Source organism: Bos mutus, chromosome 5 (assembly GCF_027580195.1).
Source record: "Bos mutus isolate GX-2022 chromosome 5, NWIPB_WYAK_1.1, whole genome shotgun sequence".
NCBI classification, from domain to species: domain Eukaryota; kingdom Metazoa; phylum Chordata; class Mammalia; order Artiodactyla; family Bovidae; genus Bos; species Bos mutus.
In genome coordinates this window covers 10,022,141-10,037,915 of record NC_091621.1, presented here as the reverse complement: position 1 = coordinate 10,037,915, position 15,775 = coordinate 10,022,141, and the positions used below count along the sequence as shown (strand labels likewise).

At 39.6% G+C, this 15,775-nt stretch overlaps 1 protein-coding gene across 2 annotated transcripts in view; it reads left to right on the top strand.

The window, feature by feature from the left end:
• Nucleotides 1-340: 340 nt before the first annotated feature.
• The window catches only part of SLC17A8 (solute carrier family 17 member 8), a 39,714-nt gene continuing 24,279 nt past the window's right edge, over nucleotides 341-15,775 (top strand). For both annotated transcript variants that reach the window (XM_005889595.2, XM_005889594.2), the window contains exons 1-4: nucleotides 341-441; nucleotides 6,247-6,499; nucleotides 13,566-13,684; nucleotides 15,491-15,605. In XM_005889595.2, coding sequence (XP_005889657.1) covers nucleotides 341-441; nucleotides 6,247-6,499; nucleotides 13,566-13,684; nucleotides 15,491-15,605 — 588 coding nt within the window. The remainder of the gene's footprint in view (nucleotides 442-6,246; nucleotides 6,500-13,565; nucleotides 13,685-15,490; nucleotides 15,606-15,775) is intronic.

Genomic DNA, 15,775 nt, shown 5'->3' with positions numbered 1-15,775 from the left:
AGCTTCTCCAGCTGCGGCCCAGGGAGGGAGCCGGGCTGCACTCAGCCTGAGAGTGGCTGCCTGAGACAGCACCACAGGCTGCTGCTGAGCTGGGAGCTGAGAGGGGCTGAATTCCCAGTCACAGATCATCTGGCCTCTCCTGTTTGGGGGCGCGGGTGTTGTGTCTCATCTGGAAAGATCTGGGCTGGGTTTCATGCCTTTTTGATTTTAAATAGTCACCTCCCTGAGAACTGACTTCCAGGTGTTCATCGAGGAAAGCAGAGTGATCCCCATGCTGGAAATGAAGGATGAGAGTTCCTGAGACTGACTGTTGAAGGCTTGGAGGTACCCCGGTATCACAATGCCTTTTAAAGCATTCAATACCTTCAAAGAAAAAATTTTGAAACCTGGAAAGGAGGGAGTGAAGAACGCTGTGGGAGATTCGTTGGGGATTTTACAAAGGTAAAGTCTGAATGCAAACTTTAGATTTATTTCAGAGTAGCTTCACATTGCTGATGGTGTTTGAAAGAATTTTTCTCATGTTTTTAAAGCTACATTTTAAAAAGGAGTGGGAGGGTCAGAATAAAGGGCTTCTGAAGCCACTTCCAGCTCCAACAGACTACACCTGGAGGAAAAGAAGATGCATCAAAAGGATAAGGTTAAATTAGGAAAACACCAAGACAAGCACTCCGTTTATGCAGCAAGATTAGCACTTATTGGACACAGTAATATTGCAAGTTATGTGTTTGTCATTGAATTAGAAAATATTTGGGGATATAACACTTTATGTTAATTCAATAGTAACAACAAAACCAGGAACCACTTTGCATGGTTATGCTTTGAGTTGAAATAATTTTTAAGAATTTTTCACTGCAGATGAAAATTAGGTATTTTCAAATTGTATAAGCTTGTAATATAAACTGTATGAAGTGGTTCTTGATTGTATAGTTTTCAAAAAGAAGGATTATTGCACAATAATATGAAGAAAGTAACTTTAAAAATTAGTATTTAAAACAGAAAATCTTACATGATTAAATGGGAAAGTGTTAAGTGGTGTCACTGAATTGAATGTTTTTGTCCAAACAAAAAAATAGATCTTTTTTTTTAAAGTAAAATATATTATTATTGAAAGGAGAATTTGCTATAAATGAATGAATTGATGTGATATTTAATTTGTGGTTTTTAAAATAGACATAGTAAATGCCCTCCTAGGTTTTATAAATGAATTAATAAGCAGTTCTTATGTGCAAGGTAAAATGATTCTTTTAATTTCTTTGATGTAAATAAATGTGAAAATAACTTTGATAAAATTTTTATCATTATTTCTAATTATGATGAATGAAAATTTCCCTTGGCATCTGCTTTTAACTTTTCTATCTATGTTTTCTCATAAATTTAAAAACTAGCCCACAGATTCATTCCACTTCTTGTGTTTTATAATACATAGACTCCTGCCAGTGTTAATTTTTCCACTGTATCCCTTTGGTGAGCTTAGCAAGAGAACTGAGTTGGGTACCTTATTACTTTGGTAAGTAAAAACAAAAAGTTTCAGTCAGAACTACACTGAATTTTCATGTATAAATGAAAACCTACCTCAGTGACAGCAGGATAAACTAGCTAAACACAGGAAATGATTATAATAACCTTTTCTTTTAAGAGTGTTTTATTCTTCTGTGGAGCACTCCCGGGTAACATCTTTTTATGGTGGTGTTTCATTTAATTAAAAATGCAAAAGGAAGCACAGTGGCTTAATTGACATATTCAAGTTATGACAACTATTTAGCTTTATATAAATACTTAGGAGTGTTCTTTTTCAACTTTAGCTGCTTTTTAAGATTTAATCACTTTTCTCAGTCCTAAGTGCTGGTTTTACTATGTTTGATTGAATGATCCACTTGAATATCCTTTTGTTTACCAGATTGGTTTGCTTTAGGGATATAACAAAATCAGTAATTTCCAAGTTGTGCGACTTCAACCCCAAATTAAGCTATGTGTCTATTACTCTGAAGAGTTTTCTCAGAATTGGCTCACTGAACAATTAAAAAAAAAAAAACCCTGCTATCATAGTTCTAGATAGAGAGCACACTTAATACATGCTAGATGTTATCATTGTTCTCGTAATTATAGAATGATTGGTTTTAGAATAAAGCTAAATTCATACCTCATCTTTCAGTGATCCCTGGAGAGAAATTATTGACAGAGGTAGGCATTAACTGACTGGCAATCTGAAGTGATCCTCAACTCTGGTGGTCTTTGAGCAGAGCTCCAGAATTAGGGCTCCTCCAGCAAAAACAGCTCTGCTGTTTTAACACTTGGTGTTAACCTCAAGTCTATAAGATAAATATATATATATATATATGTATATATAATGCTTTGCCCAGAACCTGGTATGTAATGGATGTTTCCTCTCATCGTTGATTTTTACGTAAAACCAGTCAACAGGATCCAGTGTAATAAAAAAGTCACAAAGAAATGTTTTCTGTTTTGTAAGGGGCAGGAACATTGGGAAGTTAAGAATCCCGACTTTCTAACTTAGCAATCAGTATAAATCATAGATGTCTAATAATGTTTACTACTAAGATCATCATCTGAATGGAATTTTCTGTATACTTTTGAACTGTGGGGTCTTCCTCATGGTCAAGGGAGAGGTAAATGCATAGACAAGTGTCTGGAGTCCAACCATGGGGCTGATTACAGCCAGACACTGTCAGTCTTCCTGGAGAGCAGAGTCATTGATAAGAAGCAGCTGAGCAATTCATCAGCTAAAGGTACATTAATATTTTTGAAATGTAGGAAGATGATGCATTCACTTATCGTCCACTCTTGGAACAGATAGAAGGCATTGCATTTGGAAATTAATGTCCAGAAACTGATATACAGACTTTTTTCAGCTTAAATGATGAATGTTCTCTAATTGCTTATGTGTAGTGAATGATAGTAATAACACTATGTTCCAGGTACCATTAATTCTATTAACAACCCTATGAGGGAGGGCCAATTATAATCACAGTTTTACGGATGAGAAAACTGTGGCACAGAGAGGTTAAGTAAGTCGCCCAAGGCGACACAGTTTGTAAGTGGCAGAGCTGGGTTTCAGACCAGACATTTTGTGCCCATCTTTCTTACTCATTACACTGTGCTACCACTCAAATCAACTATCTGGTGGTAGAAATTCATTTAATCTTAACCACAGCTCTATAAGATAAGTATTATATTCATTCATGCCAGAAATTCATGGATACCACTGGGGCTGCACATTATAAAGAGTCTTATGATCTAAATAACTCTTAGATATCAATATAAATGGCAGTAACTGGCATTTATGCTCATCCTAGCAGAGTGGACTCAGTAAGTGGTTATGAGGATTAATGTAATAAAAATAGCTGGCACATGTATCAAGTTCTGTTCTAAATGATCTGTGCTGTTGTTGTGTAGTTGCTAAGTTGTGTCCAACTCTCTGTGACCCCACAGACTGCAGCATACTAGGCTCCCCTGTGCATGGGATACTCCAGGCAAGAATACTGGAATAGGTTGCCATGCCCTCCTCCAGGGGATCTTCCCAACCCATGAATTGAACCCATGTCTCTTACATCTCTTGCATTGGCAGGCAGGTTCTTTTACCACTAGTGCCACCTGGGAAGAAAGCTCAGAGAGGTTAACTAGGCCAAAGTCCCACAACTAAGTAAATGGAAGAGTACAAATTCAAACTAAGGGACGCTGATGCATAGATTGGATGGAGATTGGAGAAGAGATACATCCAGGGTGTCACTCAAGTTTTTTTTTCTGAGCAACCAAAGGAACAAAATTGTCATTACTTGGAATGTGAAAAGCTTCAGGAATTAACTTTTTTTTTTTAGAGGAACTCAATTTGGATATGTTAGGTTTGAGATGCTGATCATGTGTCTACAAAGATGTCAAATAAATCTAGATATGAAAATTGAAATCTGTTAGCATATGCATGGTGTCTAAAGCCCAGAGATGAGTGAGGTCACCTAGAAAGTACAGACAGAAAACAAAAGAGATCTATAAACTGAGCTCTGGGCATCCCAGTGTTTACAGGTTGAGGAGGTAACAACTCAGCTTAAGAGACAAAACAGGAGTGTTGCAGGGATTAGAAGGACCACCAAGTGAGTGTAGTATCTGTGAAGGAATCAAAGTCGTCAAGGAAGAAAGAATAATCAGTAGTGTCAAGTGCTGCTCACAGGTCAACTAGATGAGGACTGGAAAGAGCCTTTGGGTTGAACCATGTGGACTCATGGTTGACTCACTGGAAAAGACCCTGATGCTGGGAAATATTGAAGGCGGGAGGAGAAGGGGATGACAGAGGATGAGATGGTTGGATAGCATCACCGACTCAATGGACATGAGTTTGCGCAAGCTCCAGGAATTGCTGATGGATAGGGAAGCCTGGAATGCTGCAGTCCATGGGGTTACAAAGAGTCAGATATGACTGAGCGACTGAACTGAACTGAACCACGTGGAGGGCATTGATAGCCCAAGAAGAACAATTTTGGTGGACAGGTTGGGAGATATACCTGTTTGGAGTGTGTACAAGAGAGAATGGGACAAAGGGAAGTGAGACACTGACTTCTGAGTTTTTCTATAAGAGGAAGGTGAGAAATAGGCAGGTAGCTGAAAGAGAAAGTGTTTTTATTTTAAATGTTGATGTGGGACAAATAAGGGCATATTTGTAGACAGTAGGAATGTTCTAGTAGAGAGGAGAAATAATTGATGAAATATGTGGATAAGGATTTCCTTGAGTACATGAGAGGCAATGAGATCTAGTGCCCAGGGAAAGAGGTTGGCCTTAGCTAGAGGCTTGGAAGACAACCGTAGAAGAAAACATAGAACACATCAGCACACACGCAGGTAGGTTACAAAAGTGCATTGGGAGGTTGATGTTCTCTTCCGATTACTTCCATATTCTTGCATATTTATTAAGCTACCATTCAGACCTCACAAATTAAAATTGAAAGTTCCTTTCCTGTTTTATCACTGCACTTCACCTTGATTTCAAGAAAACCTACATCATCCAGCAATTACAACTGTGTATGTGTCTTTCTTCCTCTAAGAGCTGAAGGAGGTCAGAAACCGGGTCACTTTCTTTATTCTTCCATAACACTCAGTATAGTGCCTGACACACAGTAGGCACTCAGTAAATATTTGATGAGCTGAATTAAATCCAGTACATTTGCTCTCTCTCAGCACAGTTCAGTTGCTCAGTCGTGTCCGACTCTTTGCAACCCCATGGACCGCAGCACGCCAGGCTTCCCTGTCCAGGCTCTCTCTATATGTGCTTTAACCTTATTTGCTTGAGTCATAAGAAGCTACTATGATGATCTCTGCTATGAATTGGTGGGCAAATTATTTGTGTTTCTATGTAGTCTGTTAGACATTGTATTAGTTATTAATGAATATGATACTCTTGAAAACATATAAGCTTTGCTTATTTTTACAAAGACTTGGACCTTAATCGGCCATCTTCAGAAGGGTTATGGTACGTGTGGTGATGCAAACAGCTCCTTTTATTATTGACAGATAGTGTTCAGTTTTCCCAATTACTTTTTTTTTTTTTTAAAGAAGAGAGTAAATTCACTGCAATGGACTGCCATAATCTGAATTTATGGGACTCAATGAGAAATCATGCTCTCTGTTTAAAAAGTGCCAGAGAATCACCTTAGAACCACTTAAGAAAGAACAGATACACAACCAACTGGTTTGTGCTGTGATAGAAAATGTACCTCCTTACCTAGTATTGTATTAAGACTTAGAAAAAGAAGAAAAAAGAATCTGAAAATAAATCGATTTTTTGCTGTATATCTTTTAGCAGGCTTCAAGTGACATTAAAATTAAAGTCAAACATAATAGTCAGCTAGGTCATGTCATGTGGATGAAGTTTATAGATACTCTTTCAGCAGGATATTCAGTAAGGCATATTGTTGAGGATACAAACTCTGGACTTGAACTTGCATCCTACCTCAGAGGACTTAGTTTTTTGTCTATAAATGGACAAGATAACACTATCTACCTTGTGTAGCTGTTATGAGATTAAAATAAGTTAATGTCTATAAGGGTGCAACACAATATCCAGAATATCAGTAAATTTTAACCAGTATAATTTATTTTAGTAATAATGATGATGATGTTAAAACATGCAGGATGCATCCTACTCTGAGTTTTCCTTTTTCTTTCTTGGTACACTTTTTCTTCTTGCCTAGTATACTTTGTAATCCTGGTCTTTCTTCCCTGTCCATTTGCCCGCTGTAGGAAACTTGATGGGACCAATGAGGAAGAAGTTAACATTGAGCTGAATGAAGAAGGGAGGCCAGTGCAGACGCCCAGGCAGAAGCCCCCACTCTGTGACTGCCACTGCTGTGGGGTCCCCAAGCGCTACATCATTGCTATCATGAGTGGGCTGGGGTTCTGCATTTCCTTTGGCATTCGGTGCAATCTTGGAGTTGCCATTGTGGAAATGGTCAATAACAGCACTGTATATGTTGATGGAAAACCGGAAATTCAGGTCAGTGTCTGTCCATGTCAGTGTCTTTTAGCAACAGCTGTATTAATGTTTTAAATTCTTAACGTAAAACACACAGGGGACTTCCTTGGTGGTCCGGTGGTTAAGACTCTGCACTTCCACTGCAGGAGATGAGGGTTTGATGCCCGGGTGGGGATCTAAGATCCCCCATGCCACATGCTGCTGCTGCTGCTGCTAAGTCGCTTCAGTCATGTCCGACTCTGTGCGACCCCATAGACGGCAGCCCACCAGGAGCGACTTAAATAAATAAGTAAATAAAATAAAACTTTAAAAAACACATAGGATCACAAAGGAAACCAATTATTTTAAATACAGATAACAAACTAAGAATTGAATTTGTGATATAGAAACTTATGGGTCTCTTTATGAACACATCAGATGACAAAATCTAGCAATGGGTCTAATAATTTCTGTAATTTTGGTGTTTGAAGGGTGAACAATAATTTGAGATAATGACAACAGCCATCATGGGATAGAACATATTTACAATTTCCTCTAGTAATAGAATCACAAGTCCTGATAATATGACTGGGGTTTGTTGCTTACATTCACAATTATAGGAAATGCTGCTTTATTAGTTAGTAGCAATAAAGATGCTGATTTTTCCCCATTCAAGTTCATAGATCCACAGGATTCCATCCACAGACTCCAGTTAAGAATCCTGGTAAAAGGATAGAATGAGGTAAGCATCAAAAGAAGGAGGCAACAGGTAAAGTGGGGTTAGGTCGTGGAGAGCCCGGCAAGTCTAAGGGGAGTCAGGCGTGGACTTTAAGCAGAGAAATGGTACCATCAGATCCATACTCCAGGATGATCACTGTCCAGCCAGTCATCTCCCTGTGGATCCAGTGGATCAGGACTGGAGTGAACAGAGGCAGAAGGCCCCATTCAAAGGCTCTTGTAGTCATAAGCAAGCCTATAGTGATGTCACTTAAACAGTACTGTTTTCATGAACCACTGAAAAGATGAAATCTGGTTTGTTTCTTAAATGATAAGCCTTGAGAAGTATTGAGATTATGGGAGAATAAAACAAAAACGTATGCCCAGTGGATACCCAATATATCTGTTTCATTGTGTTGAATGCACACACTGGAGTGACTCATGTGGAAATCCATCTGTTTGCAGAGGGACTTCTAGCACTGTGTACATGACCTTCCCAAAGTACTTACTACCCCTTCTCCCCAAGCCCTGGCAACCACAAGTTTGTTTTCTAAGTCTGTGAGTCTCTTTCTGTTTTGTAAGTAAGTTCATTTATATCCTTTTTTTTTTTTTTTTTTAGATTCCATGTATAAAGGATATCAAATATTTCTCCTCTTTCTGATCTGATTTACTTCACTCAGTATGACACTCAGTCCATCCCTGTTGCTGCATGTAGCATTATTTCATTCTTTTTAATGGCTGAATATCCCATCATGTATACGTACCACATCTTCTTCATCCATTTCTCTGTTGATGGACATTTAGGTTGCTTCCATGTCTTGGCTGGGGCTTCCGTGGTGGCTCAGATGGTAAAGAATCTGCCTGCAGTGCGGGAGACCTGGGTTGGGAAGGTCCCCTGCAGGAGGGCATGGTAACCCGCTCTAGTATTCTTGCCTGGAGAATCCCCATTGACAAAGGAGTCTGGTGGGCTACAGTCCATGTGGTTGCAAAGGGTTGGACATGACTGAGTGACTAAGCACAGACACACATACACACACACACATGCCTTGGCTATTGTGAACTGCTGCCATGAACACTGGGGTGTATGTATCCTTTCGGATCATATTTTTCTCCACATATATGCCCAGGAGTAGGATTGCAGGGTCATAAGGTAGCTCTATGTGTGGTTTGTTAAGGAACCTCCATATTGTTCTCCATAATGGCTGTACCAATTTACATTCCCACCAACAGTGCAGGAGGGTTCCTTTCTTGCAGAGAGACTTCTAATAGTTCTCCAGTCTCTACCCATGTTTGGGAAAGCATTTAGATCAGAGTTTCCCAAACTGGTGTCTGGACACCACTGTTCTGTAGGCTGTGCTTTGAAGAAGGTGTCATATGAACTAGGAACCTTTACTGTGCTGCGTCCTCTGAGAATCTCCGAGTGGGCCATGGTGTGCCTTATTTCCTGGGCTTAACTGCAGAATGCTTTCCTTCATGCTGTGTCTATCAGCATTACCTGGAACAGTTTCTGCCAAATACTGATTTCAGTTCATTAAAAAGAAGTCTCTTTAGTTGGCCTGCAGATTCCCCAGCCCTTTTTCTTTTTTAACTAAGAGATTATTCTACCAGAAGAAAAGGGTACCATGGAGATTCTTCTAACCATTCTCTTTTTTATGCCACAGTTGAATCTGTTTTTAAAAGGATATCCTGGTTGTTTATTTTGGGGGAGAGGGGCAGGGAGGGCAGTAGAGGTATAAGAAGGATGTCATACAGTTTGAAAATAAAGAATGATGGACATTAATGAGGTTTCAGATGTGTATCACATGCATTCTGGCAGCCTTTTGTGAGGAAAGGCAGCTAATTAAACTTGTCTGCTAAGGCCTGGATCAAAATGAGATGCTGGTTTGCATTTGTTTGTTGCATGAAAAGATAGGCCTAGGTCAACAGAATTTGCTTTGAGGCAAATGGAAAAGGCATTTTGATAAACTTAAGAAACAATGTTGTGTGTGCTCTCTAGTTTCTATGGTTTTGCCCTCTGGAGTCTTAGAGAAACTGATTAAGATCTAAAATATGCTTTACATCATTTTCTCTGGCATCATAAGTAAGAGTTTAGTAGCATTTCAGAAGTTCCAATTTATAGCAGGCCATTTCTCACTTATCCAAATAGAACAAAGCTGAGATACCATCTGAGCATGTTCAACCCAAGGACAAAGATTTCACTAATTGTATTAAGAAAGCCTCTCAATGGCTGGTAATTTTATTTTGTTGGCTTTATTGGAGAAAAACTAGATATTTTGCACTGAGATATTTTTTAAATCTTTATTTTCAGTAGAGGGAGAAAAGTAAGTAGTATGGATAGGTGTGTGTGCTCAGTTGCTCAGTCGTGTCTGACTATTTGCAGCCCCATACACTGTATAGCCTGCCAGGCTCCTCTGTCCATGGAATTTTCCAGGCAAGAATATTGGAGTGGGTTCCATTTCCTACTCCAGGTATAAATAGGTAGGCCTTGCAAATAACTGGCATATATTCTGATAGTCTGATATATTCTGATAGTATAAACGGTAGCTTCAGTTGATGTGTGAAACATAATCATTTTTTTAGTTTAATAATTATGAGTTTTAAAACATGTGAATCATATAGAACAGTGTCTGGCATGTGGTAAGCAATAAATGACTGAAGTCTGAGAAACTTGGAGATTAGTTCTCATTACCCTCAGGAAAAATCCAAACTCCTCATGAATCATGTAGGGTTAAGAAGAATCGGGCTTTGGAATCTGCCAGACCTGGTTTCAAATTTGACTCTGTTGTTTATTAGCTCTGGAACCTTGAGCAAGTTGCCCTTCTGTCCTGGTTAGGGATTGCTGGTTGCAAAGAACAGAAATGGGAAACCAGCTCAAGTTAAAAAGTACATGACTGTAGGGCTTTGGGGATCTCAGGAAAGTGAAGGGTGGAAAGCTATCTGCCATGTATGCTTGTGCAGTCTGTGCCCCAGACAAGGGAGCCAGCCTGAGGAGGGACTGAGATCCAGGCTGTACCGCACTGTGGGGAGAAGGAGTCAGGAGGGGCAGAGTGGAACTGGACCTCATGGGAACTAGGAAATCCTCAGCTTACTCTCCAACTTTCTGGCCTTTCAGGGTCTTGCGTCTGCTTCTCCCTGAGTCGGCTCCATTCTCCCAGGTCTCTTCCTGGACTGTTTTTTCTTTTCCATGGTATCTCACTGCTCTCCAAAGCCGAAGTTCCTCAAGCCGTTGCCTTGCTGGGGAGCTGACTTACTTGGCCCTGACTCCAATGGAACTTGTTTCAAGTGTGCAGTATTGTCTAACTAGAATCTCTGGGTTCAGATTAGAGAGAGAGAGAAAGAGAAAGGAGAGAGAGAGACAGAGAGAGTCCAGCCTATACGTTGGCTCCCTCTATTCAGGTGTCCATCCACAGTCACGGGGGAGAGGCCCTTGGCACTGAGGGGAGGAGGAGAATCCTCTTAGAAGGAAATGTGAGCAGGGAGGTAGAACCTGGCACTTCTAGAAATTCTTTACTAAGTCTCATTGCTTTGTATTGTGAAATGGGAATAAAAGGCCTGACTGCAGATCAAACAAGATAATCTGGTACCAATATATTGAACAACTCTATTACTTTCCTAAGGCTGCTGTAACAAATGACCATGAACATGTGGCTTAAAAACAATGGGAATTTAGTCTCTCATAGTCAGGGAGGCCAGAAATCAACTCGGCATTGGAGGGAGCCACACTCCCTCCAAAGGCTCCAGGGGAGAATCCATCTTTGCCTTTTCCAGCTTTGGTGGCTCCGAGTGTTCCTTGGCTTGTGGCAGCATCACTCTAGTCTCTGCCTCCATCTTCACATGGCCTTCTTTCCTCTTATGTCTCAAGTCTCCCCCTGCCTTTCTCTTACAAGGACATTTGTCATCAGATTTAGGGCCCAGTTAGATAATCCAGAAAAACTCACCTAGAAATCCTTGACTTTATCACATCAGCAAAACATTTTTCTCAAATAAGACAGCATCTATAGATTCTGGGGGTTTTGTGCATGTATCTTTGGGGACCATTTTTTCAGCCTAATACCATCTCTGATGTAGCACCTGGTTTATTATAAGAATTCATACATAGGACCATTATGATTCTCATGGACTCAATGATAGTGAAAGTCAGTTCTTGGCAGGCACAAGTACTTTTCTTCAGGTAACTTTGTCCAAATGGAAAGAAGCACCATTCTGTCAGAGGGCAAGACATGAGCAGGGGACCATGTGATTGACAGTTAGTTGTTGAATGAAGTGGATCCCTCTGTCTTGGATCTTTGGTTTCTTGGGAGCATTCTGTGACTCAAGGCAAGGAAGTCTAGTCTCTACTTCTTAGTGAGAAAGTCAAGTCTCCAGAGCAATGGAAAGAATATGGTCTTTTGGTAAGAGGTCTTGGTCTTGGCTTTCTTTACAACTGGTTCTATGACTTGGGGCAAGTAAATTAATCTCAATTTCCTCTTCTATAGAAAATGACATAATTAACTCTAGGTATTGTAAAGAGGAAATACATGGAAAGTGACTTAAAATCATGTCCTTCGGCTCAGTGCTTCCATCTCTCTTTGAGTAAAAGTCAAGGTCCTTATGGTGACTTAGAAGGCCCTTCATCACTTGAATCTCTCCTGTTTTAATGCCTTCCTCATCCATCACACTCCAACTCCTCTGACATCTGGCTGTTCCTCTAACACACAAGACACATCCTTATCTCAGGGCCTTTGCACTTGCTATTTCTTTGTCTAGAAAGCAATTTCTTCCGATAAGGAAGAGCATCACTTGCTCCCTTTCTTCCTTTAGGAGTTCACTCAGAAATCATTTCTTCAGTGAAAGCTTCCCTGACCACTCTGTGTAAAACATCTCCCTACTTCACTCCTACCCAACATTTCCTGTTCCCCTTCTCTGTCCACATTTCTTTCTTCCTCTCTGATTATCATCTAACACAGTGAACACCTGTATATACTCCCTGCCATCCCCACTGACATCTTGTGAAAACAGCAATTACTGCTGTTGTTCACTATGTGCCCAGTGTCTAGTACAATGTGTGGCACTTGGTAGCATAAAATAAAAATTTGGTGAACTGATTTGAATGAATGATGGTTAGGTTCATTTTACTCTTGAGCTTCAACTTCCTAGTCTGCAAAATGGGAACTACAGTGCAGAGCACAAGCCAATATTACCTGCACTGTGATCTCCTAGAAGGCAAAGGCAACACTTGAGTTTGTATTTATACTATCACCTGACCTGGCACACAGGAAGCACACGGTGCATATTGAATAAATGAGCAAATAAGTACATGACAATTTGTGATAGGAAAACAAAATGTGATGAAAATTCATAAAAGGTACTATGTTGATAATTAAGAACTCTTACTCCATAATAGGAACATCTTGGATTTTGATACCAATGCTTTACAAAGCCATTCATTAATTTGGCAAATATTTACTTGCATCTTCTATGTTGTAGACCCTTGTTTTAGGTACAGAGGTTATAAAGTCAAAAGGACACAGCTGCCACCTTAGAGTCACCTGCCACCTCATGTGGGAAATGGACATGTGACAGGCTAGTTTGGGAGCAGGGTGGGTGCCATGATTGCAAGAACAGAGGTCTGTGGACCAACGCCTAGGAAAAATGACCATTTCAATTCAGGGTGACTGAGGAGCTTCCTCAGAGGAGGGAGATTTGTAAGAAATCTGAAAAGGGTGAGTTACTTTGCTGGGAAAGAAAGTGAGGAAAGGCTTCATTGGTCTGAGAGTTGTGTAAGGGCGTTTTGTTGCCATTGTCATCATCAGAATGACAACAATAGCTGCTAACATTTACTGAGTCTACACTGTGCTCCAGGCATTATCCTAATGTGTTAAATGCAAAAATCTCTAAGCAGAGGAATAACCTACTAGAAATATTCATGGCATTTATCCCCAGACATCCTATGGATAGGTAGGTTTTATTATCTTCATAAAGAAAAGAGAGGCATGACTGTCATTCTGACTAAACTGGTACCTAAATAACCCAGTAAACCTAGAATTTACCTTTTGTTTTCTTTACAAGTTGTTTTATTTTCTTCTTAGCCTTCATCATTTTTTTTAACTTGTTGATAGTCTCTCCTTTCTCTCACTAGAAGTTGAGCTCAATGACAAGGACTTTGCTGTGTCCCTGCTGTCATTGAGGCCCCCCATCAATATTTCCTGAATATCCCTTCACTGTTCACCTGAAACTATCACAGCATTGTTAATCTGCTGTACCCCAATACAGATTAAAAAATTTAAAAATACTTTCTGAATTTAAAGGAGGGAAAGAAAGACTTTGTAGGGTTATTGTATAAGATCATCAGTGAATGATGACAGGCAAGTGTTTTCTTACAAACCAAGTGTATCTGATTTGTCATTTCCAGACAGCACAATTTAACTGGGATCCAGAGACGGTGGGCCTTATCCATGGATCTTTTTTCTGGGGTTATATTGTGACACAAATTCCAGGTGGTTTCATTTCAAATAAATTTGCTGCGAACAGGTAAGATAAATTGACTTAACATGAGTGCTACACAGATCATAATGTGGCTTTGTATGCTTTTATCAATTCTGCACAACTGGCTCTCAGTTTAGGGGTGCAGAATGAAAGATAGAAGTCATTCCTAAAGATATGATTCACAGACATTGATCTTATATCATCCTGTTCTTAAGAATCTTTTTGTTTACTTTTTTGTTTAATCTATCTCACAATTCTTTAACTGATAATGTAGTTGAAAAAAAAAATCAACTGCATCTGAGTCTGGAGAAACAGTTTCTGGACCCTAAGTAACTCACTTGGTAACCTCTACTGAGTTCCTCTTTTTCCCTGGACCTCCATTTCCTCATCTGTGAAATGAAACATGGATTAGATTGTGTCTGAGTTCCCTTTGACCAATGATATTCTGTGATGCTGTTTACTATGTTGATATTATCCTGTACTATACTGGTTTTGTCATGTGAGTAGGAGGGGCTTGTTTCTAGACTGTAAGATGTCTTTCATACCCTTAGGGTTCTATAGGAGGTGTTTGAGCAAATAAAAGTAGGTCCAAGAAAAAATGACCTGCCTCAAGGAGTAGTAGTTCTCTGTTACTAAAAGTATTGAAGCAAAAAGTGATGGCCACTTGGAAGATATGTAATATGTATATGTACTAGAAAAGGAGTGTACTAGGAGTGTACTAATTATTTCCAGGTCATTTCTAATTGTAATTGACTTAAATGGATTTTTTGAAGTGTATATTTTATAAAGCAGTATTTTTCAAACTCTAAAACAGAACTTATTAGATGGCAATAAAATCAATAGTGATTTACCAATATCTATTTTTCTAAAAAGAGAGAGAAATAGAAGGAAAGATAATCAAATAGAATAGAAAATATCTTAGCTCATTGCACATTTTAGAATCGTATTTTGGAAATTGTTTTGGTTGCATCTGTGTGTATGAGTGTGTGTTGGGTTGCAATATAAAATTTATTTTGTTTTATGGATCAACAAAAAAAGTCTGAAAGTCATATCCATATATAAAGTCATTTCTCTGAGCATGACTCATATTTTACTTATGTTCTTATCTAATTTGTGTCCTTTATTTATTGTCACTTGCCTGTTGTATGCTTCTTAAAAAGTGATAAAATCCTGGTTCCTATGGTCTTTGAAGTCACTATTGACACTTCTGCCCTAAAAAGAAATAACGTATAATAAGATTTCCCAGAATATAAAAGATCTGAGGCATCATTAGCATGTGAAGAAAGAAATAAAATGATGCCCACTCTCTTTTCCTGGGACACTCCTGTCAAGGCAAAGAGGAGACACACAGTACTTGGCAGAAAGCTGGGGGGCTGAGACAGGTACCCGGCCTGTCCTGTGCTTGGCTGGTCCCAGGACACAGCATGCTTCTCAGATAGTTGGTATCCCCATCTGCTAACATGAGGGCAGAACTGAGAAGCAGGAGATCCAACCCAAATGTGCAGAAGTCATGAGGTAGTAGTCAGAATGGATCATTCAGGCAGAATCTAGAAGAATGGTGGGTCTCCAGTAGGTTTACCTCATGTAGCTAAGTCTCCAGCTTCTGGATCTTATCTAGGCAGAACACCCCTGTACTGCCCCAAACCTTCCCATTATTGGCCCAAGGACTGGAGCTGGGGAATCAAAGCAGCCTGACAGTCTAGCATGGCACACACCAGACCCTAACACATCTATTTCTCTATTAATTTATACAGTGATCTTCCATGAACTGGTAGATTTGTTCCTGATGTCTAACTAATGTGCCACATCCATGGTGGGCCTGCCCAGTAACACAGTGTTTTGGTCTCTCAGGGTCTTTGGGGCTGCCATCTTCTTCACATCAACCTTGAACATGTTCATTCCGTCTGCAGCCAGGGCGCACTACGGCTGCGTCATGTGTGTCAGGATTTTGCAAGGTTTAGTGGAGGTAAGAGACTCTTTTCTTAACAGATTTTGATATTGTTGGAGACAACACGAGCTTTTAGAAATTTTTGAAGAAAACTTCCTTTATCGGTTTTCCTATCTCCCACCTTGTCTGGCTATCTGAACTTTCTGTTATATGATTATAGTTATGAATACTTTAATTAAAATTCCCTG